This window comes from Prinia subflava, chromosome 5 (assembly GCF_021018805.1).
Source record: "Prinia subflava isolate CZ2003 ecotype Zambia chromosome 5, Cam_Psub_1.2, whole genome shotgun sequence".
Classification (NCBI taxonomy): Eukaryota; Metazoa; Chordata; class Aves; order Passeriformes; family Cisticolidae; genus Prinia; species Prinia subflava.
The window spans coordinates 20,180,114-20,198,770 of NC_086251.1; the positions used below are offsets into that span (position 1 = coordinate 20,180,114).

Sequence of the window (18,657 nt, forward strand, 5' to 3'; positions counted from 1 at the left end):
GAGCTGACTGTTAACTTTGAGATTCTTGGTTTCCAGGAGTTTATTTCACAATCTTATTATGTAAATGTGGTTTTGTTAACTTGTGCAGTTGCCAGGAGAATCAGTCTGTCTATAGAGCTGCATGAGATGCATCCACAAAAGCTGGATAGGACTATCTTTTCCTTTGAAAAAGAGTCATGTTGCTTTGATTTATACCTAATCTTTACAAGTTTAAATCATTCTGACAATATAAACCAAACAAATCTAACAGTGTGATGGTGGTGTTTGCCAAATGAGAGTGTCCTGCATGGCATTAAGGCTTGGTGGGCTTAATGCTGCATAGTTGCTGGTTTTCTTTAAAAAAAGGGGTGTGTCATGAGGCTGTATGAAAATACATAGAAGAAAAACTTCTGGCTATTTGGTAAAAAAAAAAAAAAAACAAAATAGTGTTAGGTCCCTAATTTTTTCTAGTACAATACAGGAAGTGTTTGTCAGGGGAGTGATGTTTGGCAAAGCCTTATTTCTGTTACATCTGGAGACCTGATGTGTTTGTTATTTATTGTATGTCTTATCCAACATGAGGGGAATGAGAGCATCCCATGAAACATCCTACTGCTTGGAACTTTCCTAGATAAAGGGCAGCTCTAGGAGTTCCCACATCAGGTAGTTCACCTACCAAAAATGTAGAATTAGAAGGCTGATTAGAGCCTAGTTGTGGGTGGTAGTTATGTAGAGGCAGGAGCTGGTAGGGACAGGTGATGTGCATGGGAGGATTTATTTACACTAGGAGAATAGTGTTCTTCTGTGAAGCTACAATGTGTGATACATGATGCCAAAATTACTTTTTGTGAGTGCTGTCAAATGCTATTGGAAATAGCATTCACAAATTGTCCCATCCTTCTGTGAAAAATTCCTTCTAGCTTTTCACGGTGGAGAAGAGGGCTCAATAGGCAGATGGTTTAAGATCATACTTCAAGGCAACTTAGTTAACGTATCTTTAACCTTAAAAGGTTGTCAGTCCATGAATTCTGACTTTGAAGCTTGCAATGGATGAAGTTGGGATTGCTGTGCAGGATGGAAGTGAATTTCACCTGTTAAATAGAGAGTTTTATGTTTGGTAAAGAACTTTCCTCTGCAGGACTGTTACACTGAGAACATGGAGAATGCATCTTCTTAGCACTACTTAGATTTGTAGTTTGATTGATGCACAATATTTAATAAACTGTATATGTAGCTAGAGGTGAGGCTCAGTTTTTTTAAATATGAAATCTGATCACTTCCTTGTGATTTTAATCTTAGAGTGAAAAGCAGTAACTTGATAATTACTCAGTGTAACCTCTGCAATGTCTTTACAGCACAGTCTGGTTTGAACACTGCTCTTCATCCTCACAGCAGCAAGGTAAATCAGTTGCATTTTTTGTTGTCCTGACATTTGCAGCCAGATAGGGATGAAGATAAGGCTTCATTCTGAAGCAGTGAGCCATCACAGGTTTGTAACACCCCAAGTGCTGTCTCACTGTCAGGGGAGACTTGTGAGGTGCAACATGTGTTCAGTGGTAAAACCTGCCACCCTCTGCAATGAGTGTGATCTTGGCTCCCAGAGAGCAGCAGATCAGAGCATCTCTGCTACTGGTGGGCTCATTTTCCATGATCTGGTTCATGTGTATTCAACTCATCACTGTGGGCTTTAACAGTCAAAGCTTTTGTTTTGCTCCTTGTCCAATAGAGATTGATTTGAAAGCTGTAATAATGTTAGAGTACTTCCCATATTTTGCCCCAGATATTTTGCCGTGGATATTCTTGTTTCATCACATTTTTATGACTTGAAAATAGGCCACTTCAGACACTTCCCTGTGTAAAAATTGAGCTAGACCTTTCTCAAGATGAACCCTTAAAATTAGAAACTTCACACTTGAATGTCAGAGTTGTGTATAACTTCCTGTGTTGACAACTACATGGCCTCTGTCATGGATGAGTGAAATGTCTTGAGCTGTTGCTAAGTTTGTGCCTGTTTCAAGAGCTGCTGTGCTTCTGGGGCACAGATAAAGAAGGCAGCTCTAGGTTGTGTTGTGGCTGAGCTTTTCAAGTGTGGTACAGTCACTTTGCAGGAATTATCAGCCTTTCATATAATTGTGCCATGCCAGGGTTATGCTAATTATATTTTAGTTTCTGTTTTGCTGTTAATGGTATCATGTAAGTGCTGAGTTTGTTTTGTGTTTAAAATCGTTAGAGCAAAGGGAAGATCATTTTTCTCTGGGCTACACATAGAAAGCTCTGGAATAACATGTTTGATTTTCTGTCAGAATAACTTGCCATAGCCTCTGTCACTCCAGTGGGTAATGTTTTCCCTTCTGGTTTCCATTACTATAATTAAATGCATTCAGAGCATTCTGTTTCTGTCTATTAACATGTAATCATGTGATTGATTCTTGTATGCCAAGTAGATATTTTTTCTAAAGGAAATATTTATTTACATGAGTTTTCAGATCAGCTGTGTAAGTCAAGTGCTTATGAGTGGCATTTTGACATGCAGCTTGAACACTGCTATTTCCAGCTTACGTCCTCTGCGCTTCTCCCTCATGTACCTCCACAGCTTTCTGCTACTTTAATTTTTCCTTCCCTCACTAGCATGTGTGTTAGTCAGATGTTCAAAGCACTGGTTATTTAACTTCCCAAGAGAAGATGTTGCTGTATACTGTGGATTTTTTTATTGATCAGGATTTAGTGGAAGGCTGACTTGCTTTTCTGAACAGGTCGCTTGTGTCAAGGAAAGCTGCTGACCAAGGATATTTTTAGACATTTTTAATGATCCAGAGAACGTACTGTCAAACATTTTCTTTTCAGTCTGTTTTAATTCTTTGGCATCACATCAGGTTAACATTAAGCTTTTTGTGTTTGCATCCTTTCGTACCATAAATTCTTCGCCTTCTGTTATAACTGTCTATGCAAACCGTGTGACTCTGATTGTTTCTCTGCCCTCTATTTCTTTTGTTCCCTGATCCATGAGAATAATGTTGCCTTTGAAATATAGTAAAATTTCTAAAAGTAGCCAGTAACTGTAAAAATGAGCAAACCTAAAGCACTCATACAAACAAACACCCTGTTTTCAAGCCCAAAGAATTAAAATGTATGCCCATGGATAAGGCATTGATGATCAATACTGTCTTCCTTCAAACTGCCTTGGACCAGAGGATAGGATCAGTACAAGACCATGATTCCAGAATCATTAATCCTGGGAATGTGTGCTGTTCTGTCAGTCAGAGGTACAGATTTGGTCAATATTTTTGTTGTTAACCACAGAATTGAGTTTAGGTCAGCTGAAGAAAGACTGATGATGATGCCTGTCTTGCTCAATGTCTTCAGACAGAGGCACTTGATTTTAAGAAATTTCTTAACCCAGAGTAGCACTTTGCATTATGGCCCAGGTATTTTTGATTTCAGACTGCAGACTTGAGCTGGGGATGCTCAGCAGAATGTCGCTAATCTAGGAAAGGTACTGAAACTCCATCTGTGAGCAGATACTCACTGCATGCTTCATTTACTGCCATCCTGTGCTTTTCACCTAAAAGCAGGAGCTGTCTTCAGAGATGTAAAGAAGGATGTTTTAATGTCATTTCGTTATCCTGAATCTTCCAGTCCATTATGGCTTCAGAATTTATTGTTGTTTGTGCTGCAGACCAATTGCAGAGTGAATGAGAACATCCCAGCTGCTTGTGCTGGTGTAGCCATGGCTGCATTGACAGACCCGGGAGCAGGGTATTGCTGATAAGTCTCGTGATCTTAATCTGCTGTTTTATTGATAATATAATGATTCTAATGATCCCTCTGTAACAGAGCATCTTCCTAGGGAAGAAGGATTTTCTAGGTGTATTTGTGGAGCTTAGCTTTTTGAATGCATCCTCCAGAGAAGGAGAGCTGCTGGAGGGACTCTGACATTTAGTCATTCATTTGAGAGTGCAATTCAGAGTGTTTACTTGCTGAATATGTGAAGGTATTCCTTGCTCTTGATCCTTCTCAGTGTTACTAAGAGGATCTGCATTGTTGGCGACTGGTTTTGCACATCAGGGAAGATACGATTTTTATTTTTAAAAATACTTTCCTTCTATTTCTACTGTGCTTTTAGCTAGAGGAGAAATATAGGAATGATCTGTCTAAAGGCTTCCTGACACATTGTAATCGTCATGAGAGATTATAAAGATAAAACAAGGCATCCTTGACACTTGGGCCATCTAATCAAAGAATTGAGAGAATGAATTTAGTTCCTTGATCATCTGTGATCCTGTGTGACTTACAGCAAGTATCTGTCGCAATAATCTTTTTCCCAAATTTTTAAGGTAGCAGTAGCACTTCCTTTATCTTCAAAGGGTATAGTTAGAGATTTATATAAACTATTTGTTGATTGCTTACTTAATCATAAAATCCTACACCAGTTCAGATTGGTTTAAAGATTATCTAGTTCCAAGCTCTCTGGCAGGGACAGGGACACTTTCCACTGGATCAGTTTGCTCAGAGCTTCATCCAGCCTGACCTGATGGGGCATCCATGACTTCTCTGGACAACCTCTTCAAGTGCCTCACCTCCCTCACCGCAGAGAATTTCTTCCTAATACATGATCTGAATCTGCTTTCAGTTTAGAGTCACTCCCTTTGTCCTGTCACTAATGTCTTTGTAAAAAGACATTAAAAAACAGTAACAATTAGTGTCTTGTCTTTTATATCCAGCAGGACAAAAACATACAGTCACAAGTTCACTTGAAAACATTGTTTAGGAAGAAGTTGGGAATCCATTTCTCCCTTGGACATGCCATTAGAAAGGTTAGGAGTTAATCCATGCAGTTCCCCATGGCACCTACAACAAGGTGTTTTGGAATAGGGTGATCTTGATTGGATCCTGCAGTATGTTTGCAGTTTAATTCAGGTCATGTTTCTCCTAGTAGATTATTTCACTTCTAGCAATGTGGAGCTCCTGTATGTAGAATTTCCCAAAAAGGCTTCTCATACTTCATTACACTGACTGCCAGCAGAAATGCTGTGTGACTTCTGCATGGGTGAAATGGGCATTTTTCAGTTTGTGGAAAATGCTTGTATCAATCAGCAATTTGAAGTGCAAAAGAAAAAAATGTAGTTTCCCTTCTGATCAATACAGTCTGATTGTAGACATTAGTCTTTGTTTTCTAGCATGACTCTTTTATGCCTTGTTAATCCTCTTGAGCAGAAAGAAGAGTTTAATACTGAAGATACATTTCAGCTAGGAATTCCTATAAGATAACAGTTTTGGGTTATATAAAAAATGATGTAGTGACAAGAGGATATTTGCAAAATAAGCATTTGCCTTTTGATCTCAAAATCCTCTGGCCTCTAAATCTCTTTATCAAATGTTTTTATCCCTTTTCATATTTGTACATTTTCATTTGAAATAAGTCCAGTAATTAAACAGAAGTCTCAGAACCTCAGAATATCATTAAATCACTCTTTTGCTTTGTCTGTGCAAGTAAATAATGATGAATCAAAGTTTATAATTTGTCTCTTCTGTTTTGGCGTTTTTATTGGGTATTTTTTGCTTATACAAGTAATTTTTGTCTCTTGAGAAGATAAAGGGCTTGGATAGCCTTTTTGTAGTCTTCACATATAATTTTAATGACTCTAGGTGTGTTATCCCTGCTTCTGATTTCAGGTAGTTTTTTTTTTTCAATTAGCTTGGTATGCATTAGAAAGTCAGATTTTAGTTCTTTGAAAGACTGTCCTTATTAATTAAATCCACTAATTATCAGGAAGAGATTAATACCTTCTCATTAAAACAATGCAATTGAAAGTATTTTCAGAGTGTGCTTCCTCAAAAGATAAGTTTATGCTCATTCAGATCTGCTCTTCTTGGAAATACACAAAGAGGAATTTTTGTTGCAGGCCGAAACATGAGAACAGAGAAGGCACTGAGGCTCATTTGGTAAAATGGCTTTTGTTCTATTACAGAGGTGGGGGAGAATTTTTGCTGTTACTAATTAGCCGCAGGAAGAAGCATCTGTTGTTCTGTTGAGGCTTTTTACTTGGGAAGTAATTTCTTTGTTGGCGTCTTCCTAATGATCGTGTTCACACAGTCTGTGTGTGTGGCGGCCTCTGTTCCCCTGAAGTGACAGCATACAAGCCCCATGGATCTTGGGGGATGACACAAGTGCTGTGGAGGTACTAGTGAGAGGATTGCTTCCTGATTTATGGACAATCCAAAGCTGGCGCTCTCCTGTACCCCCTCATCTCGGCAAAAAACAGCTCTTGTTTGTTAATTGCTTATAATTGATTTGTGAGAAGACACTGTTTTGTTTTGGCATCTTCAGAAGTTGAGTCTGAAAGGATACTTCTAAGCCATTAAAATTTAAACGTACTTACCGTTCTGAAGACAATTCTGAATTTTACATGGTTCTGTACATACTGAAAAGAATTAATATAAACCCCACATCACATAAAATATTATGTAGGTTATGCAGTTCATTGATATGAATTCTGTGTTCATTGCTGCTCATTCAGCTGCTTCTGTTCTGTTTCTGTGCATAGCTAAGTGAAACAGTCCTCAAGCTACCCAAATTTAAAAGGTATCATTAACTCTTTCACAAATAGATGTGCTGGAAATAAGGTGTCTACCACTTTAAATCATCAGTGCAAAGAAAAGACCAGTCAGGCTGAAAATCCAGTGAATGGGGTCAGTATGTTGTGTGAGGCAAAAACATAGTTCCCTTAGAGGATGAAAGCAGTGAGAAGAATAGAGGCTGGAACAGTTATTGACATTTGTAGTAGTCAATGAGCAATAAACCAGTTATCTATTATTGCATTTCTTCATGGTGGTCACACTTCTGAACAAGTATGATGTGTATGTCGTATGCACAGCTCTGTAATACTGAGCTAAGCAAAAATTAGAGCAGTGCAATAATCAGCTCTAAGGAGGAGATCTGATGCTGGTGGTGACAGTGGTTTTTCACTTACCTAGTTGGGTGTGAGGGATGCCATCCTGAGTTACTCTGGGTTGTGTGGTCTCAGAATTGCCCTTTTGCTTGAAAAATAGTATACTATTACAAGTTTTGTAGCAAGATAAATGTCGGGACTGATGTAAATTAGATTTAGATTTTTTTTCACATCTGTAGAGGTGTGGGGGAAGGGAAGGAGAAAAAACAGTGCAGGAAAAAATTAATTTATTTAAAATGTCATGAATGCCAAATTTTGAGTCATTTTCTTTCTAAGTAGATCTGCAGTGCATGTCATTACCCACCCATTTCCTTTTAAAGCAATTAAGAGAAACGCATACTCTTGCTAAGGGGAAGGTTCTTGGTGTTGCCCCTCTTGCAGTCACTTCTCTCACAGGCCAGGTGAATTTTATAAATAGTGTAGAGAGGACCTGGTTGACTATTTTCCTTCTCTTCCAAAATGAAGTGTTAATCGTTTAAAGATAGAAACAGCTGTTGGCCATAAATGAAGCCCAGCAATGAAGGAAAATGAAGCTGTGCAGGTTTATGTGTATGAAGACATGCCCAACAATACATTGCCACTGACATGGTAATTTAAACTCCATACTTCATGTACAACTCAAATACTCAGCTGATAGCTCTTTGATCACTTGGGCACAGCAGGAGGGGAGGACAGTGTATCTCTACCATTGTCTAGGCAGATTTCTACCAAGGATACCTGTTCTCATCCACATGTCCTCCTTGGAAGCTGTTGGCTAACCTGTAGTCCACAAGACTGGTTTCTCACTCAGATGAAGGCTGTCTTACTTCAGCAGCACAGTACGTTAAAAAATTTACATTTGCGTCAGGGCGCAAAATGGAACATCTCTGTCATTTCAAGCCTCAGCAAGTGCTTGGAAGTACCAGACTAATATTAGAGCATGAGACCATTACCAAGTACTGATTGAATTCGTTGTAACTGCTTGACAGCCAGTCTTGAAATTTTGTTGGTGGTGTTCTTTTAAGAAAAAAATATTAAAAGAATGGCTTTGTAGATGTTAGTGAGAGGAATTCTGCAAGAGTAGATGCTGTGGGGGAATCAATATTAAGATTGTCAAAATGTTAAGGACCAGATCTGGGTATAACATACTCCATTTTAAATGAGTAGTAAGTCATCTGGTATTGTAGTAATTAATCTGGTGTAAATGAGATTAAAATCAATATCAGATTAGTGGCTAATGGGACGCCACTGATTGGTGTGGGTTTGATTTCAGGGACTGGGGAGAAATTCCCATGGCCTATCCTGCTGTGCAAACTTTTCTTTGTTCTTTCCCCTGTTTTCTACTGTGTTTTTTCTCTGTGCTTGAATTTGCAAGCTCTCATAATTTATAAGTACAATTAAAGAGCACTCCTTAGGAGAGAGAATTTCGAAATTGCCTTGTAATCTCTGCTAGGAAAGATAAACCTGAAACTAGAACAGATGGAGAAAATTTATATTTATTAAATAGATGCTACAAGCTCAAATATTCCTGCCTGATATTGATGCAGTTGGCTTATATTCTTACTGTTGTTTGTTGAGCCCCAGTTCTGTCTGATTTTCTCAGATGCTTGCTTTATTGTTCCATGTTCCTTGCGTTCAGGTTGCAGTGCAGCTGGCTGACAGATGAGGGGGAATTGCATTTGTTTTTCTTTGAACAAACTGTATTAATTATAATGCCTCCCACTGGGCTTGCAGTTTGCTTTAAGTAGCACATATCATTAGCTTTTAAAAACCGACAGGATCATAAACTTCACGTTATTTTATCTTAAATGGTGTATGATTCAAATGCACAGTATAACCATGAGGCAGAACAGCAAACCTGCACTCACAACTCTGGGAACTACAGAAAAATGTATTTTTCTTCCTGAGGAAAAAGCATCTATATTAACTAGAAGGGGTAGGAAGTTAACTTTTTTTGGTCAGCAGTGCACGTTAATTGTTAACTGCTTGTGCAGAGCAATCAAAAGTGAACATTAATGCAGTTGTAACAGATGTCTTCTTTTTCATATACATGTACATATATTACTGGAGAACAGGTTCCTGGAACGTTTTCTTACTGCCAAAAAGCTTTTGGTAATGAACAGCAGACTTCATCCATGGGCATGTTGTGGCTTGAATAGTAGTAGTCTGTATCTTCTGTTTCTTGCTTTTCAGTCTAGTTCAGAATATTCTTCTAGACAGATGAAAGCACTTGCTTGCATCTTTTTATGATATTTTAATGATCAGGAGTTTGTTAGAGTGAAGGTGTGAAAGGAAAATTCCAGGATACCTGGTTTACTATAAGGTATCCAGAAAAATAGTAAAGAGCATGTACTTTTTGTGTTTTATAAGGGTGTCATTAGTTACAGGAGAAAGTCAGAGCCTTGGGTTATTTCCATACAATTCAGTCTGAGTTAGGGTTTATTTAAGTCAAATCACCCCTTGAAGTGTTAAAAATTCAGTGTATAGGATGGATAGGAGCTTTCCTGTGCTGGAAAAGAAGGAATTTGCATAAGGTACTTAAACTGTTTATCACACACCATGTATTGCCATGCAAATGCTTATGTGGCATGCATTCACCAAATATAAGTAAATAGAATTTACTTACAGAATTTACTTCTATAAGTAAATAGAACAGACCAACCGATGAAGTTGCTCTGTAGGCTTCAAATGAAAGGAAATTTTCCTTATTTAAGAAAGTGTTTGCCATGTATGATGTAGTGCAGTAGATCTTTTCACCCGGTCCCTTATTTAAAAGCAGTGCAGTATAAAGGATTGTTAAATAAAAATGTACAGTTCATTAAGTGAAATGCTCTATATCCTGTTAACAGTCAAACAACAAGCAACTAGTAAGCAAATGAATAATTACATTAGAGTTTCAATAAAGAAACTATGCCAAGGACATAGTCAGAAAGAAAGTTTGTTACTAATCTATCCCCCATATGCTGATGGTGATGGTGGAGACCACAGAATGAGAAGGATGTGGTTTTGAAAGATCTGTGCCACTGTATAGCAAACAGTCCAAAAAGGGACCTAGATTAATGCAGCTGAAGTGTTCTGTATCTGCTTCCATTTGGGTGGAGCAAAGCAGTTTGGCTTTGGTTTCACACATGTCTCTGACTGAGATGCTCTCAGCTGGAGTTCATTTACCAAAGACTCCCAAGGTGGAGAGCTCACATGCACAAACAGGATTAATTTCCACCAGAAATGTAACATTTGCATTCACTGACCTTAGAAAGACCCAGGATAAGCTGATTTTCCCTTTCATACTCTATCATGGTTAGTTAAGTCTTTGTTGAAGAATGGAACACCTTGGAACACCTTGCTGCCCTCATCCTAAAATGATTGAGCAAAACACCTTAAAGAAGAACCTTGAACTCTACAGCTGCAGGGTATATGGGTGGAAACACTTTTTTTTAATTACATTTTATTGCTTTGTAGGAGAAAATTGGAGAGTCCTTGGGAGGGTAAGGGAGAGAAAGAGGAAGGACGATTCAAAAGAGGCATGGGAGGAGGCAGCTCTGTATTCCTTTTTCAGTAAGTAGGGTTAATGTATTTATGTGTTGCACTGTATAGAAAAGCATCAGCAGTCCTTGCAGAAGAGATGAGACTTGGCATCTCCTGTTTCCTGGGTGCACTGTAATTGTTAGGCCACAACCTAAAGCTTAGGTAGGTTCAGTAACTTGGGGGAGATGAATCACACAGCCCCAACTGCCCTCGTTACCAGATGCTAGTGAAGAAAGAGAATAGAAGAATACTGATTTTGTGGTAAATGTCATAATGCTGCTGTTCTTTTGCAGAATTAGCATGCAATGAAGAATGTGCATAATATTTGTTCTGTACAATGAGTGTCAAGTTTGGAGTGTTTGTGTAAGATGCAGCATTAAAAAGAGGGTGTGCAGCATAGAATATGTCATTGTTTTCTCCTTGATCTCTACAGATCCCATTACTTCAAAACTGGTTCAGTTATTTTCCTGGATATGATCTCTTGGTACTCTTCCCTAAAGCATCGTGGGTTTATTCCCAAGGGCAGAAAACCTTTCCTTTACTGAAATTTGGCAAGTCACTTTCAAAAGAATGCAATTTTTCTGAGTCTGAAAACCTGATTTATTGCTTAATCCCCACAGAGGATGTAGAAAGTGTCATATGTTATACATTCTATGGTGTTTTTGTCTAGACAGAGTATTAGAGTAGGGTTGCAAAGATACTCAGGAACATCTGCAATTTTTAAATGCAACAGGACTGTATTACTAAGTACCTTCTCAGCTGCCAGTTGCTTTTCACTGCATACTTACTTTTTTTAATAAATACAAATGTCTGTAGTTGTTTCCTACTAAACAGCTTTGCCCTGTTTTCAACTACTCAGATCTGTCACTAAGCAAGTAATTACTTTCATTGCTTGAGTTTTGCCCAGAACCAGAATCACTGTCTGCATCTGACACACAGTCTTTGAGATTCTTGGTCAAAAATCTTAGTGCAGAAAAAGGATGAAAACATACACAGATTTTCCTTCACAAAGGTCTGGAAATCACTGGGTGGGTTTCAGATTGCTGACAGCTATTCAGGAGTCCCTGTAGGACATAACTCAGGAGAGAACAGAACTTCTTACCATCATCATGCTGGGTGAGTTCTTGGTCTCTTCCAAACCCTTGGTGTGAACAGGAGGAGACTATGCTCAAGGTGACAGTCCTCCCTCTCTTGTCTGATAGGAAATGCTTTGAACTGATAACATGTGGTCCTCTTTTCTTTCCCCTTTCCTGTACCGCCCGTGTCCCCTATGAGAGCTCTGACCATTTCACTTGAAGTGACCTGACTCCTGTACTGAGGTGGCTGAGTGAAATGGTCACAACCATCAGTCAGAGGAGAAAAGTATCAGTGAAACATGAAGATGTTTGGGGACATCTGCATCAGGTCCGCCCTTACTGAGCTGACAGAGTTAATGCTGAATAGGCTGTTTCCCTAAAACAGGTTGATTTATTTCCATCAAATATTCAGTTGCCATAGACCTCAGGTATGTTGGATTAAACTTGTTAAACCAGTACTTCTTTGTGAGCATTGTATTACTGAGACTGATATTTAAACTGTGCCATAAGGGACAAATTCGTGTCCAGCATCCTGCCAGACTGAGGATTTTCCATTATACTGAGGTCATCCTGCTAACCTTCACTGGCTTCAAGGGAAAATAAGCTCATTTTAAACCACAGCAGTAATTAAATCTGCATGCCTACTTGACTGATTTAATGTTTAATTAAAGCAGAAGTATTGTGGTGGAGTAGTTGAAATGAATGACTGTCAACATTTGTAAGGCTGACAGAATCTGATTTTTCTTCTTTTTTTCTTGTTCTTTTTAGATTTTAAAAATGTTCCTTAGTGTAGTATGTAGGTATACACTGAGAAATCCTTAGAACATTTGAACTGGCTTGAAATTTTTGAAGCATATCTTCTGAGGTTTGAATAAGAGCGTAGAGGACCTCCATCAGATAAAGCTGTAGAGTACAAAAAAAAAATTTCACACCAAATATATCATTGTATTTTTGTGTATGCATCTGTGTAACACTTGCTATAGCCATTAGCAGAATGAAGTTTCTTTGATTAAGAAAATTTGAGACTGGTTTACAAAGAGCTTTGCAATTTTATGTGGGTAGAAGTATTTAACTGTAGTCAGTCTGTGAAAATGCACAAGTGAATTTTATGTTTTGGTTCACTTTTAATCTGGACATAGTAAACAAGTAGGAATTTTTCCTCATTGAATTGCAAATTATCTGTAAAACAGAAATCATTGCTTTCTGACACTGTACCAGTCTAGTTTGTTCAGAACCTCCTAGCTAATAATACACATGTGGCTCACACGTTCACAGCTACTCACAGGCAGCTCTTAGTCTGCTGAGATAGAACAAATACTGTATTCATTTGCTTTGCTGGTAAGGGATCACTTCTCATAGGTCTTTACCATGCTTGCCAAAAGAGCTTTCTTGGCATTCTTGAGCTCTTGACTTTCAATGCTCTTTCTTATTAATTACCTTTTTAATTACTCCCCAACCACCCTGATTTTTGTTGCAACAAGCTATTGAACTAATCTGTAGAAATTGGGACATTTCTACAGAATTGAAAGATTCTACAGAAACTGAAACAAAAGATTGTAAGAGAAAAATTACCCATTGAGTCATTGGTTTATAGAGACTGTGGAGGAGTAAGGAACAAGTGCTCTCCTAGCAAAGTTCTCTTGTGCTTTTGAAAATCTTATGTCTAAATAGAAATTCACAAGATTTCTTGACAGATGGAAAAAAAAAACCACAGTAAGATTGAAGCTTTGAAGTTTAAGATTGAAAAGGTGTTTGAAATACAGACTTTGTTTAAAACAATAATGAATTATTTTAGTGGGCAAAACCCCCTAATATTAGCATTTTTGTAAGATCCTAAGGACATAGTTTAAATGAAAATAATTGAGAAATACTAAAAATAGAGGATTGAGTTACGTGGGGCTATATGGTGTGGGCCCATGAAATGTCCTCTGGTTTGCTGAGATGTGTCACCGGTCCTGTTTGAGTACCAGTTGTGTTTTGGAAATTGCTGGGATCCCCATCCAGGGGTTCTGCATCTTCTGTCTGTTGTCACAGCATGGCATTTAGATACTTCTTTAGTTGATTGGAAGATTTTATATTGTACAGTGTCCTTCATTAAAGGCACTCCCAAAGTCAATAAATCACGGTTGATTACAGAGACTACCCTAGAAGATGAGGACACTTTGTGCTTCCTCTGGAGTAAGTCAAAATTTTTCAGGCTATTATTTTTCTAGACCAAGTCAAATTTTGGCTCTTCCCCTACTTTTTACGAGAGGAAGTATTCATTACTTCTTCAGAATCGATTGTAGAACTGGACATCCAATATCATTAGGCACAACTATAGTCAAATAAAATTCCGAGTTTGAGCTTGATCTAAGGTAACTGTGGCTGATAGTCTGTATCTCAAGGGGTGGCATGCTGATACACTGCATGAGAGGCCAAGTGGCACTGGGCAGGCTAAATATTCTGTGGAAAGTGTAGCACTACCAACCATATGGTACATATGAATTAGAGCTACGCTCTCTTATTTTAGATGATAAAATTTACACTGCTCCTCTATGCTATATTACTAAAAGCCATTAAAATAACATTTTGGTTATGGCACCATCTGAGGTAAAAGCACCATGCTTTCAAGAATGACTGGTTTGAAAAATTTTAATTTTCAATTAAGCTTGAAAGGACAAAGTGCAAAATTAACTAACTTGCAATTAATTTCAGTAGTAATTATGTAAAAAATTCCAGGCATATAGAAGATGAGAAGCATGGCATAATTAGTTGTGGAGGTTTTTACTGCTGTAATTACAGTGATAAATATGTATGAGGCTGTTTGGGAAAGGGAAGCACAGCAAGCAATTGTATTTAATTAAACTTTTAGCTGGCTTAGTTATGGAGACTGCTCTTTGTTTTAATCCCTTCAAGACTGCAGTGACACTCCCAAGGCAGGGTAGTCACACCCCAGAGTGTGAAAATTGCATTTTAGGATTTATTTTTTCTAGGTAGAGGTCTCGTAGGTCATCTGTCACTTTATGAATCACAGGTAACTATTATGTTCTAATTTTACAGCTCTTGAAACTTCCGTGAAAAGCCCGATGAAAGCAGATTGCACCATTTGTTGTTTGTGTATTTAAAATGTTCAGAGAGAAGGACATAGAATTGCACAGGTGAGCATGATGCAGAGGAACCATCAAGCACAGAGGTCTTTGTTTATGAGGTCCTTATCTACAGGAACAAAATTAGCTGAAAAATTAAAGCTATTTGTATAGGGAGCAAGGAGTCATGCAAAACAAGTGTGTCTGTGGTTTGTTTTGTATTTTTATTCAGTATTTTTAGATGCTTGGCATGTTCCACTTAGACTAGAATCCAGTGTGATTTGGTCCTTTTTTTTTCTTTTAATTTTCTTTCCTAATTTGTATTGAGACAAGTTTTTAAGATGACACATAAGCATTTTAAATCAACCTCCATCTTTAACGTGTGAATACTGTATGTAGACAGCTTGTTAAAATACCACAGAGTGCTTGGGAGGACAGGACTGGGTTGCTCAAGGATAATTAAGTGCACCTTAAGAGTAAAGCAATAAAACTGCCTCCGCTTTGATAGTAAAGGAAAAGTAAATAATTCATTGAAGTCTTTGTGTGTGTGGAGAGCAGGGTATGGCTGATAGAAGCTGAGAACTCCCAATTTTTGATCCTGGCTGACAATCTTTAGCTCTGCAGCTTGAAGTGAATCATTTTATTAATTTAAGTCTTGCTTTTTAGGTAAGGAATAGGTTTACCTGTCTTGTTGGATTACTGTAACATTGATGTGATTTGTTTTAAAATACTTACAGGAATAGTACTGTAAAAAAATACTACAGCTGGTCATTTGCATCTGTACTGTAAAGGAATAAATGGTTTTGTTTCTTCCTCTTTCAAATGAGATAAACTCCTAACCTTTCGTAAGAATGATTTTTAAAATTGCAGCAGATGCTCGTGTGTGTGTAAATGGAAACAAGTCTCAGCTATTACAAATTATGCTCCCTAGAAGCTTATACCCAGCCCACACAGTCCCCCATCTTTTGTTTAAATCTAGTCATGAAGCATCATTTTACTTATTTTCTCTTATTCCTGAGAAGTGTTTCATTAAATTTGTCTGCATCTTTTCCCTTTTACCTTTGTTTACCTTTAGTTCTGATCTGCCCAATTATCTAAGAATTAGTCACTGAGCTTACTTTTTATAACCCGTGGCTATTATAAATACTTCAGTCATATCTCCTCTTAATAATATTTTCTCAGTACTAAATAAAGCATGTTTTTTTCTCTCTTGATATTTAAGCCCTGTTTCCTCCATTCATCGTCTTTGTTTCTCATGCTGTACTCTCCATCAACCTAATTCTGTCTTCAAGTAAGCTGGCCAGAATAGACTGCCAGCGTTCAAACATGGTTTCATTGGGGTTTTGCAGAATCTTTCCACAATACAGTTAACATCCTTTCCTTGTGATAAGCCAGTTTTCTATTAACCTTCTTTACCACTGCTAGGCATTAGCTGAAGTTTCTGTCAATAAAGGTTCGTTCTCATGTGACACATTAGCTAATTCAGTGCCTTTTAAACTATGCTAAGCTGTACTAATCATTATTATTTGCCTCCAGTCTTTTCACGCAGAACAAGAACTATAAGTATGCCACCAAAAATCTCTTCATTTGCCCTTGCATACAGTAATTATCTTGACATAGTGATTAATAATTATAATTCTTGCCTCTTAATATAAATTTTTCTTTCTTGCATTGTACACATGCTTTTCATATCAAGAATTGCACAATTCAGTATGACTAGTTTAGTCAGTCAGCCAGGGTCAAAGGGAAAATAAATGTTTCCACAATCTCTCTGGAAACAAAAAAACAAGACTACATCTTTAGCAAGAATAAAAAAAAAATCTGCCACACTCACATTCGTTAAGCTGCATTTGTCAGTGCTGAATAAACCACCTTTCATCAAGTGCAGCAATTTTCTTCATTCTGTAATTAAAGATACTTTTTGCTTAATTTATTTATATGAAAACTTGCTAAAGTGAGACCAAAATTTTTATAATGCATGTTTCAAAAAAAAAATGGTTCTGGATAAAGTCCCAGGTACTATAATGTCTTGATTTACTGTCTGAAATGTTATGCTAAGTCCATCCACAGGGGAAAGGTGTCCAAGTGTCTTCTGCACTCTAAAGGAGGAGATGAGCTCCTCCTTCCTCTCTGAATGCATGGGTAGCTTCTAAGGCTCACAGAATTTATTGATTTGTCAATGAAGTATGAACTCTTACTGAACCTGGGAGAAGAATGGGATCATGTAACAAGTGATATAAAATTCTTTACAAGAGGACCTCCATTCTCATTGTTAGAAGGCATTTTTCATCTTTTTTTCTGAAGGCAGGTTTGGTGAAACAAACACAGATTTGTCAGCTCACCAGAAGAAATATCCCAAATTTAGGTTTTATGAGGTGTTTTGGGTTATTTGACTGGCAGGGTGAAAGTGTTGTTATTTCTGACTACAGGCCAGTGTATACAGTCAGGACTGTCAGAGGTCTCAGGGTACTTCCAAAGCTCAGCTAGACCATTGTTAGCTTGAGGGGATCTGTTCCAGTGCTGCATTCTCCTTGCCACTTTGCAAATTGCACCTCACACCAGAGCTACACATGTAGGTAGTAAGTTACTGTGGTGCTTTGCCTTTGGGGGTAAGTGGTTCAAATTTAACCTGGATTGTAGATACTTAAATTTTATAGGATTTTTTTAATATTCTTCAGAAAAACATTGAGGAACTCTCCTGAAGACATACAGAAATGATAGTCCCTATGATAAAATCATCAGATTGGTCAGTGTAATTGGAAATCTAAAGGCATGGCAGCACATGGTGCTACTGTTGTGTGTTCAATGACAGAGGTGACAGCTCTAATCAGACATATGAAATAAAGCTGTAATTTCTCATGTTAGTCATTCGGGACATTTCCCTGAAGTGTTTGAAAGCCCTGCACTTATATTGTTAGAGCAGGCATGGTTTGGATTCTCATTTATTTCAAACCTCTGTATTTAAAAATATTAAAAGCTTCCCTGGAATGTTTTCTTCAGCCTAAACAATCCCTTCTTGGTAGTTAGTGTCTGTGTGGGCATCTGATAGTTCATTATTGTTCTCCATCAAGCTCTGATTCACCTTTGCTTTTTTAAGTGTGGTATCCTGAGCTGGATAAATACTTGAGCACACACACCTTGCTAGAACTGGATTCTGTTTGGGTGCTATTTTTCACTGCAGGTGAACATGCTATTCCCTGCTGACACCTGACTACATGTGATCCTGACCATTTCTGATAATTTAAAATAATTTTTAATTTTGGTCTCATCTAGCAGGATTGATGCTGCCTAACAGTAAGCTGAATAAGCATTCTCTGTCATTCAGGTAATTACTGAATAGGTTCAGATTCAGAGCAGAGCTTTTTGGGCCCCCCTGAAAAGCTTTCAATTTTCTAATGAACCACTGGCAGCCACAGCCTGTGAATGTTTCCCTCCCTCTCCCTCTTTTCGGTGTCATCTTTTCTGGTCAAGTGAGATTTTTATCAGGGGATGAAAAGCACATGTTTATCCTCTTCCTGGTGTTAATGCCTTCCAGATGCTTGTTAGTGTCCCATTTGTGTTCGCTAGCTTTCAAATGCAGCTTTTTTTTCTTCTCTTTGCCTCATTTACTTCTCTGTTCTTTCTTCCTCCCTCACCCTTTCTCTGGCATTTGATGGTCTGGGTGTTGTGATCAGGAAGGTCAAAAAGGGCTCTGCAATAGCTGCTTTCACAGTCAATTGCTGTCTTCTTTGCTGTTGTGTTTTGCTCCTTTTTTTTTTTTTTTTTTTTCTGTTGTATATATGTACATATAGTATTTAAGGAAATATTTAGAATTTGATTTGCAGCCAGGCACAGTGTTTGTTAAGACCTTCCTGAAGGTGGAACCTGAACTCAGTGAAGCTACTGAGGCCACTGTTTGGCAAGAGTTTCTTGAGTTTACAAAGCTTGTAGCTGAAAGGAAACATTAGTTTGTATGTCAAACAATTGTAATGCAAAGTCAGGATAACTGTAAGAGGCAAAGCCTCTCATAATGTAACCTTACACAGGCGTGTTGGCAGCTGGAGCCAAGCACTGAGCTTCATCTTGGTTTGGACTGAGTGT

At 37.9% G+C, this 18,657-nt stretch overlaps 1 protein-coding gene across 4 annotated transcripts in view; it reads left to right on the forward strand.

Annotated features, from left to right (window-relative positions):
- Nucleotides 1–18,657, forward strand: part of LDLRAD3 (low density lipoprotein receptor class A domain containing 3) — a 106,541-nt gene that overhangs the window by 71,522 nt on the left and 16,362 nt on the right. For 2 of the 4 annotated variants that reach the window (XM_063398323.1, XM_063398324.1), the window contains exon 5: nucleotides 10,368–10,463. The exons of the other annotated variants lie outside the window; for them this stretch is intronic. In XM_063398323.1, the coding sequence (XP_063254393.1) occupies nucleotides 10,368–10,463 (96 nt within the window). The remainder of the gene's footprint in view (nucleotides 1–10,367; nucleotides 10,464–18,657) is intronic. 4 annotated transcript variants of the gene reach the window in all.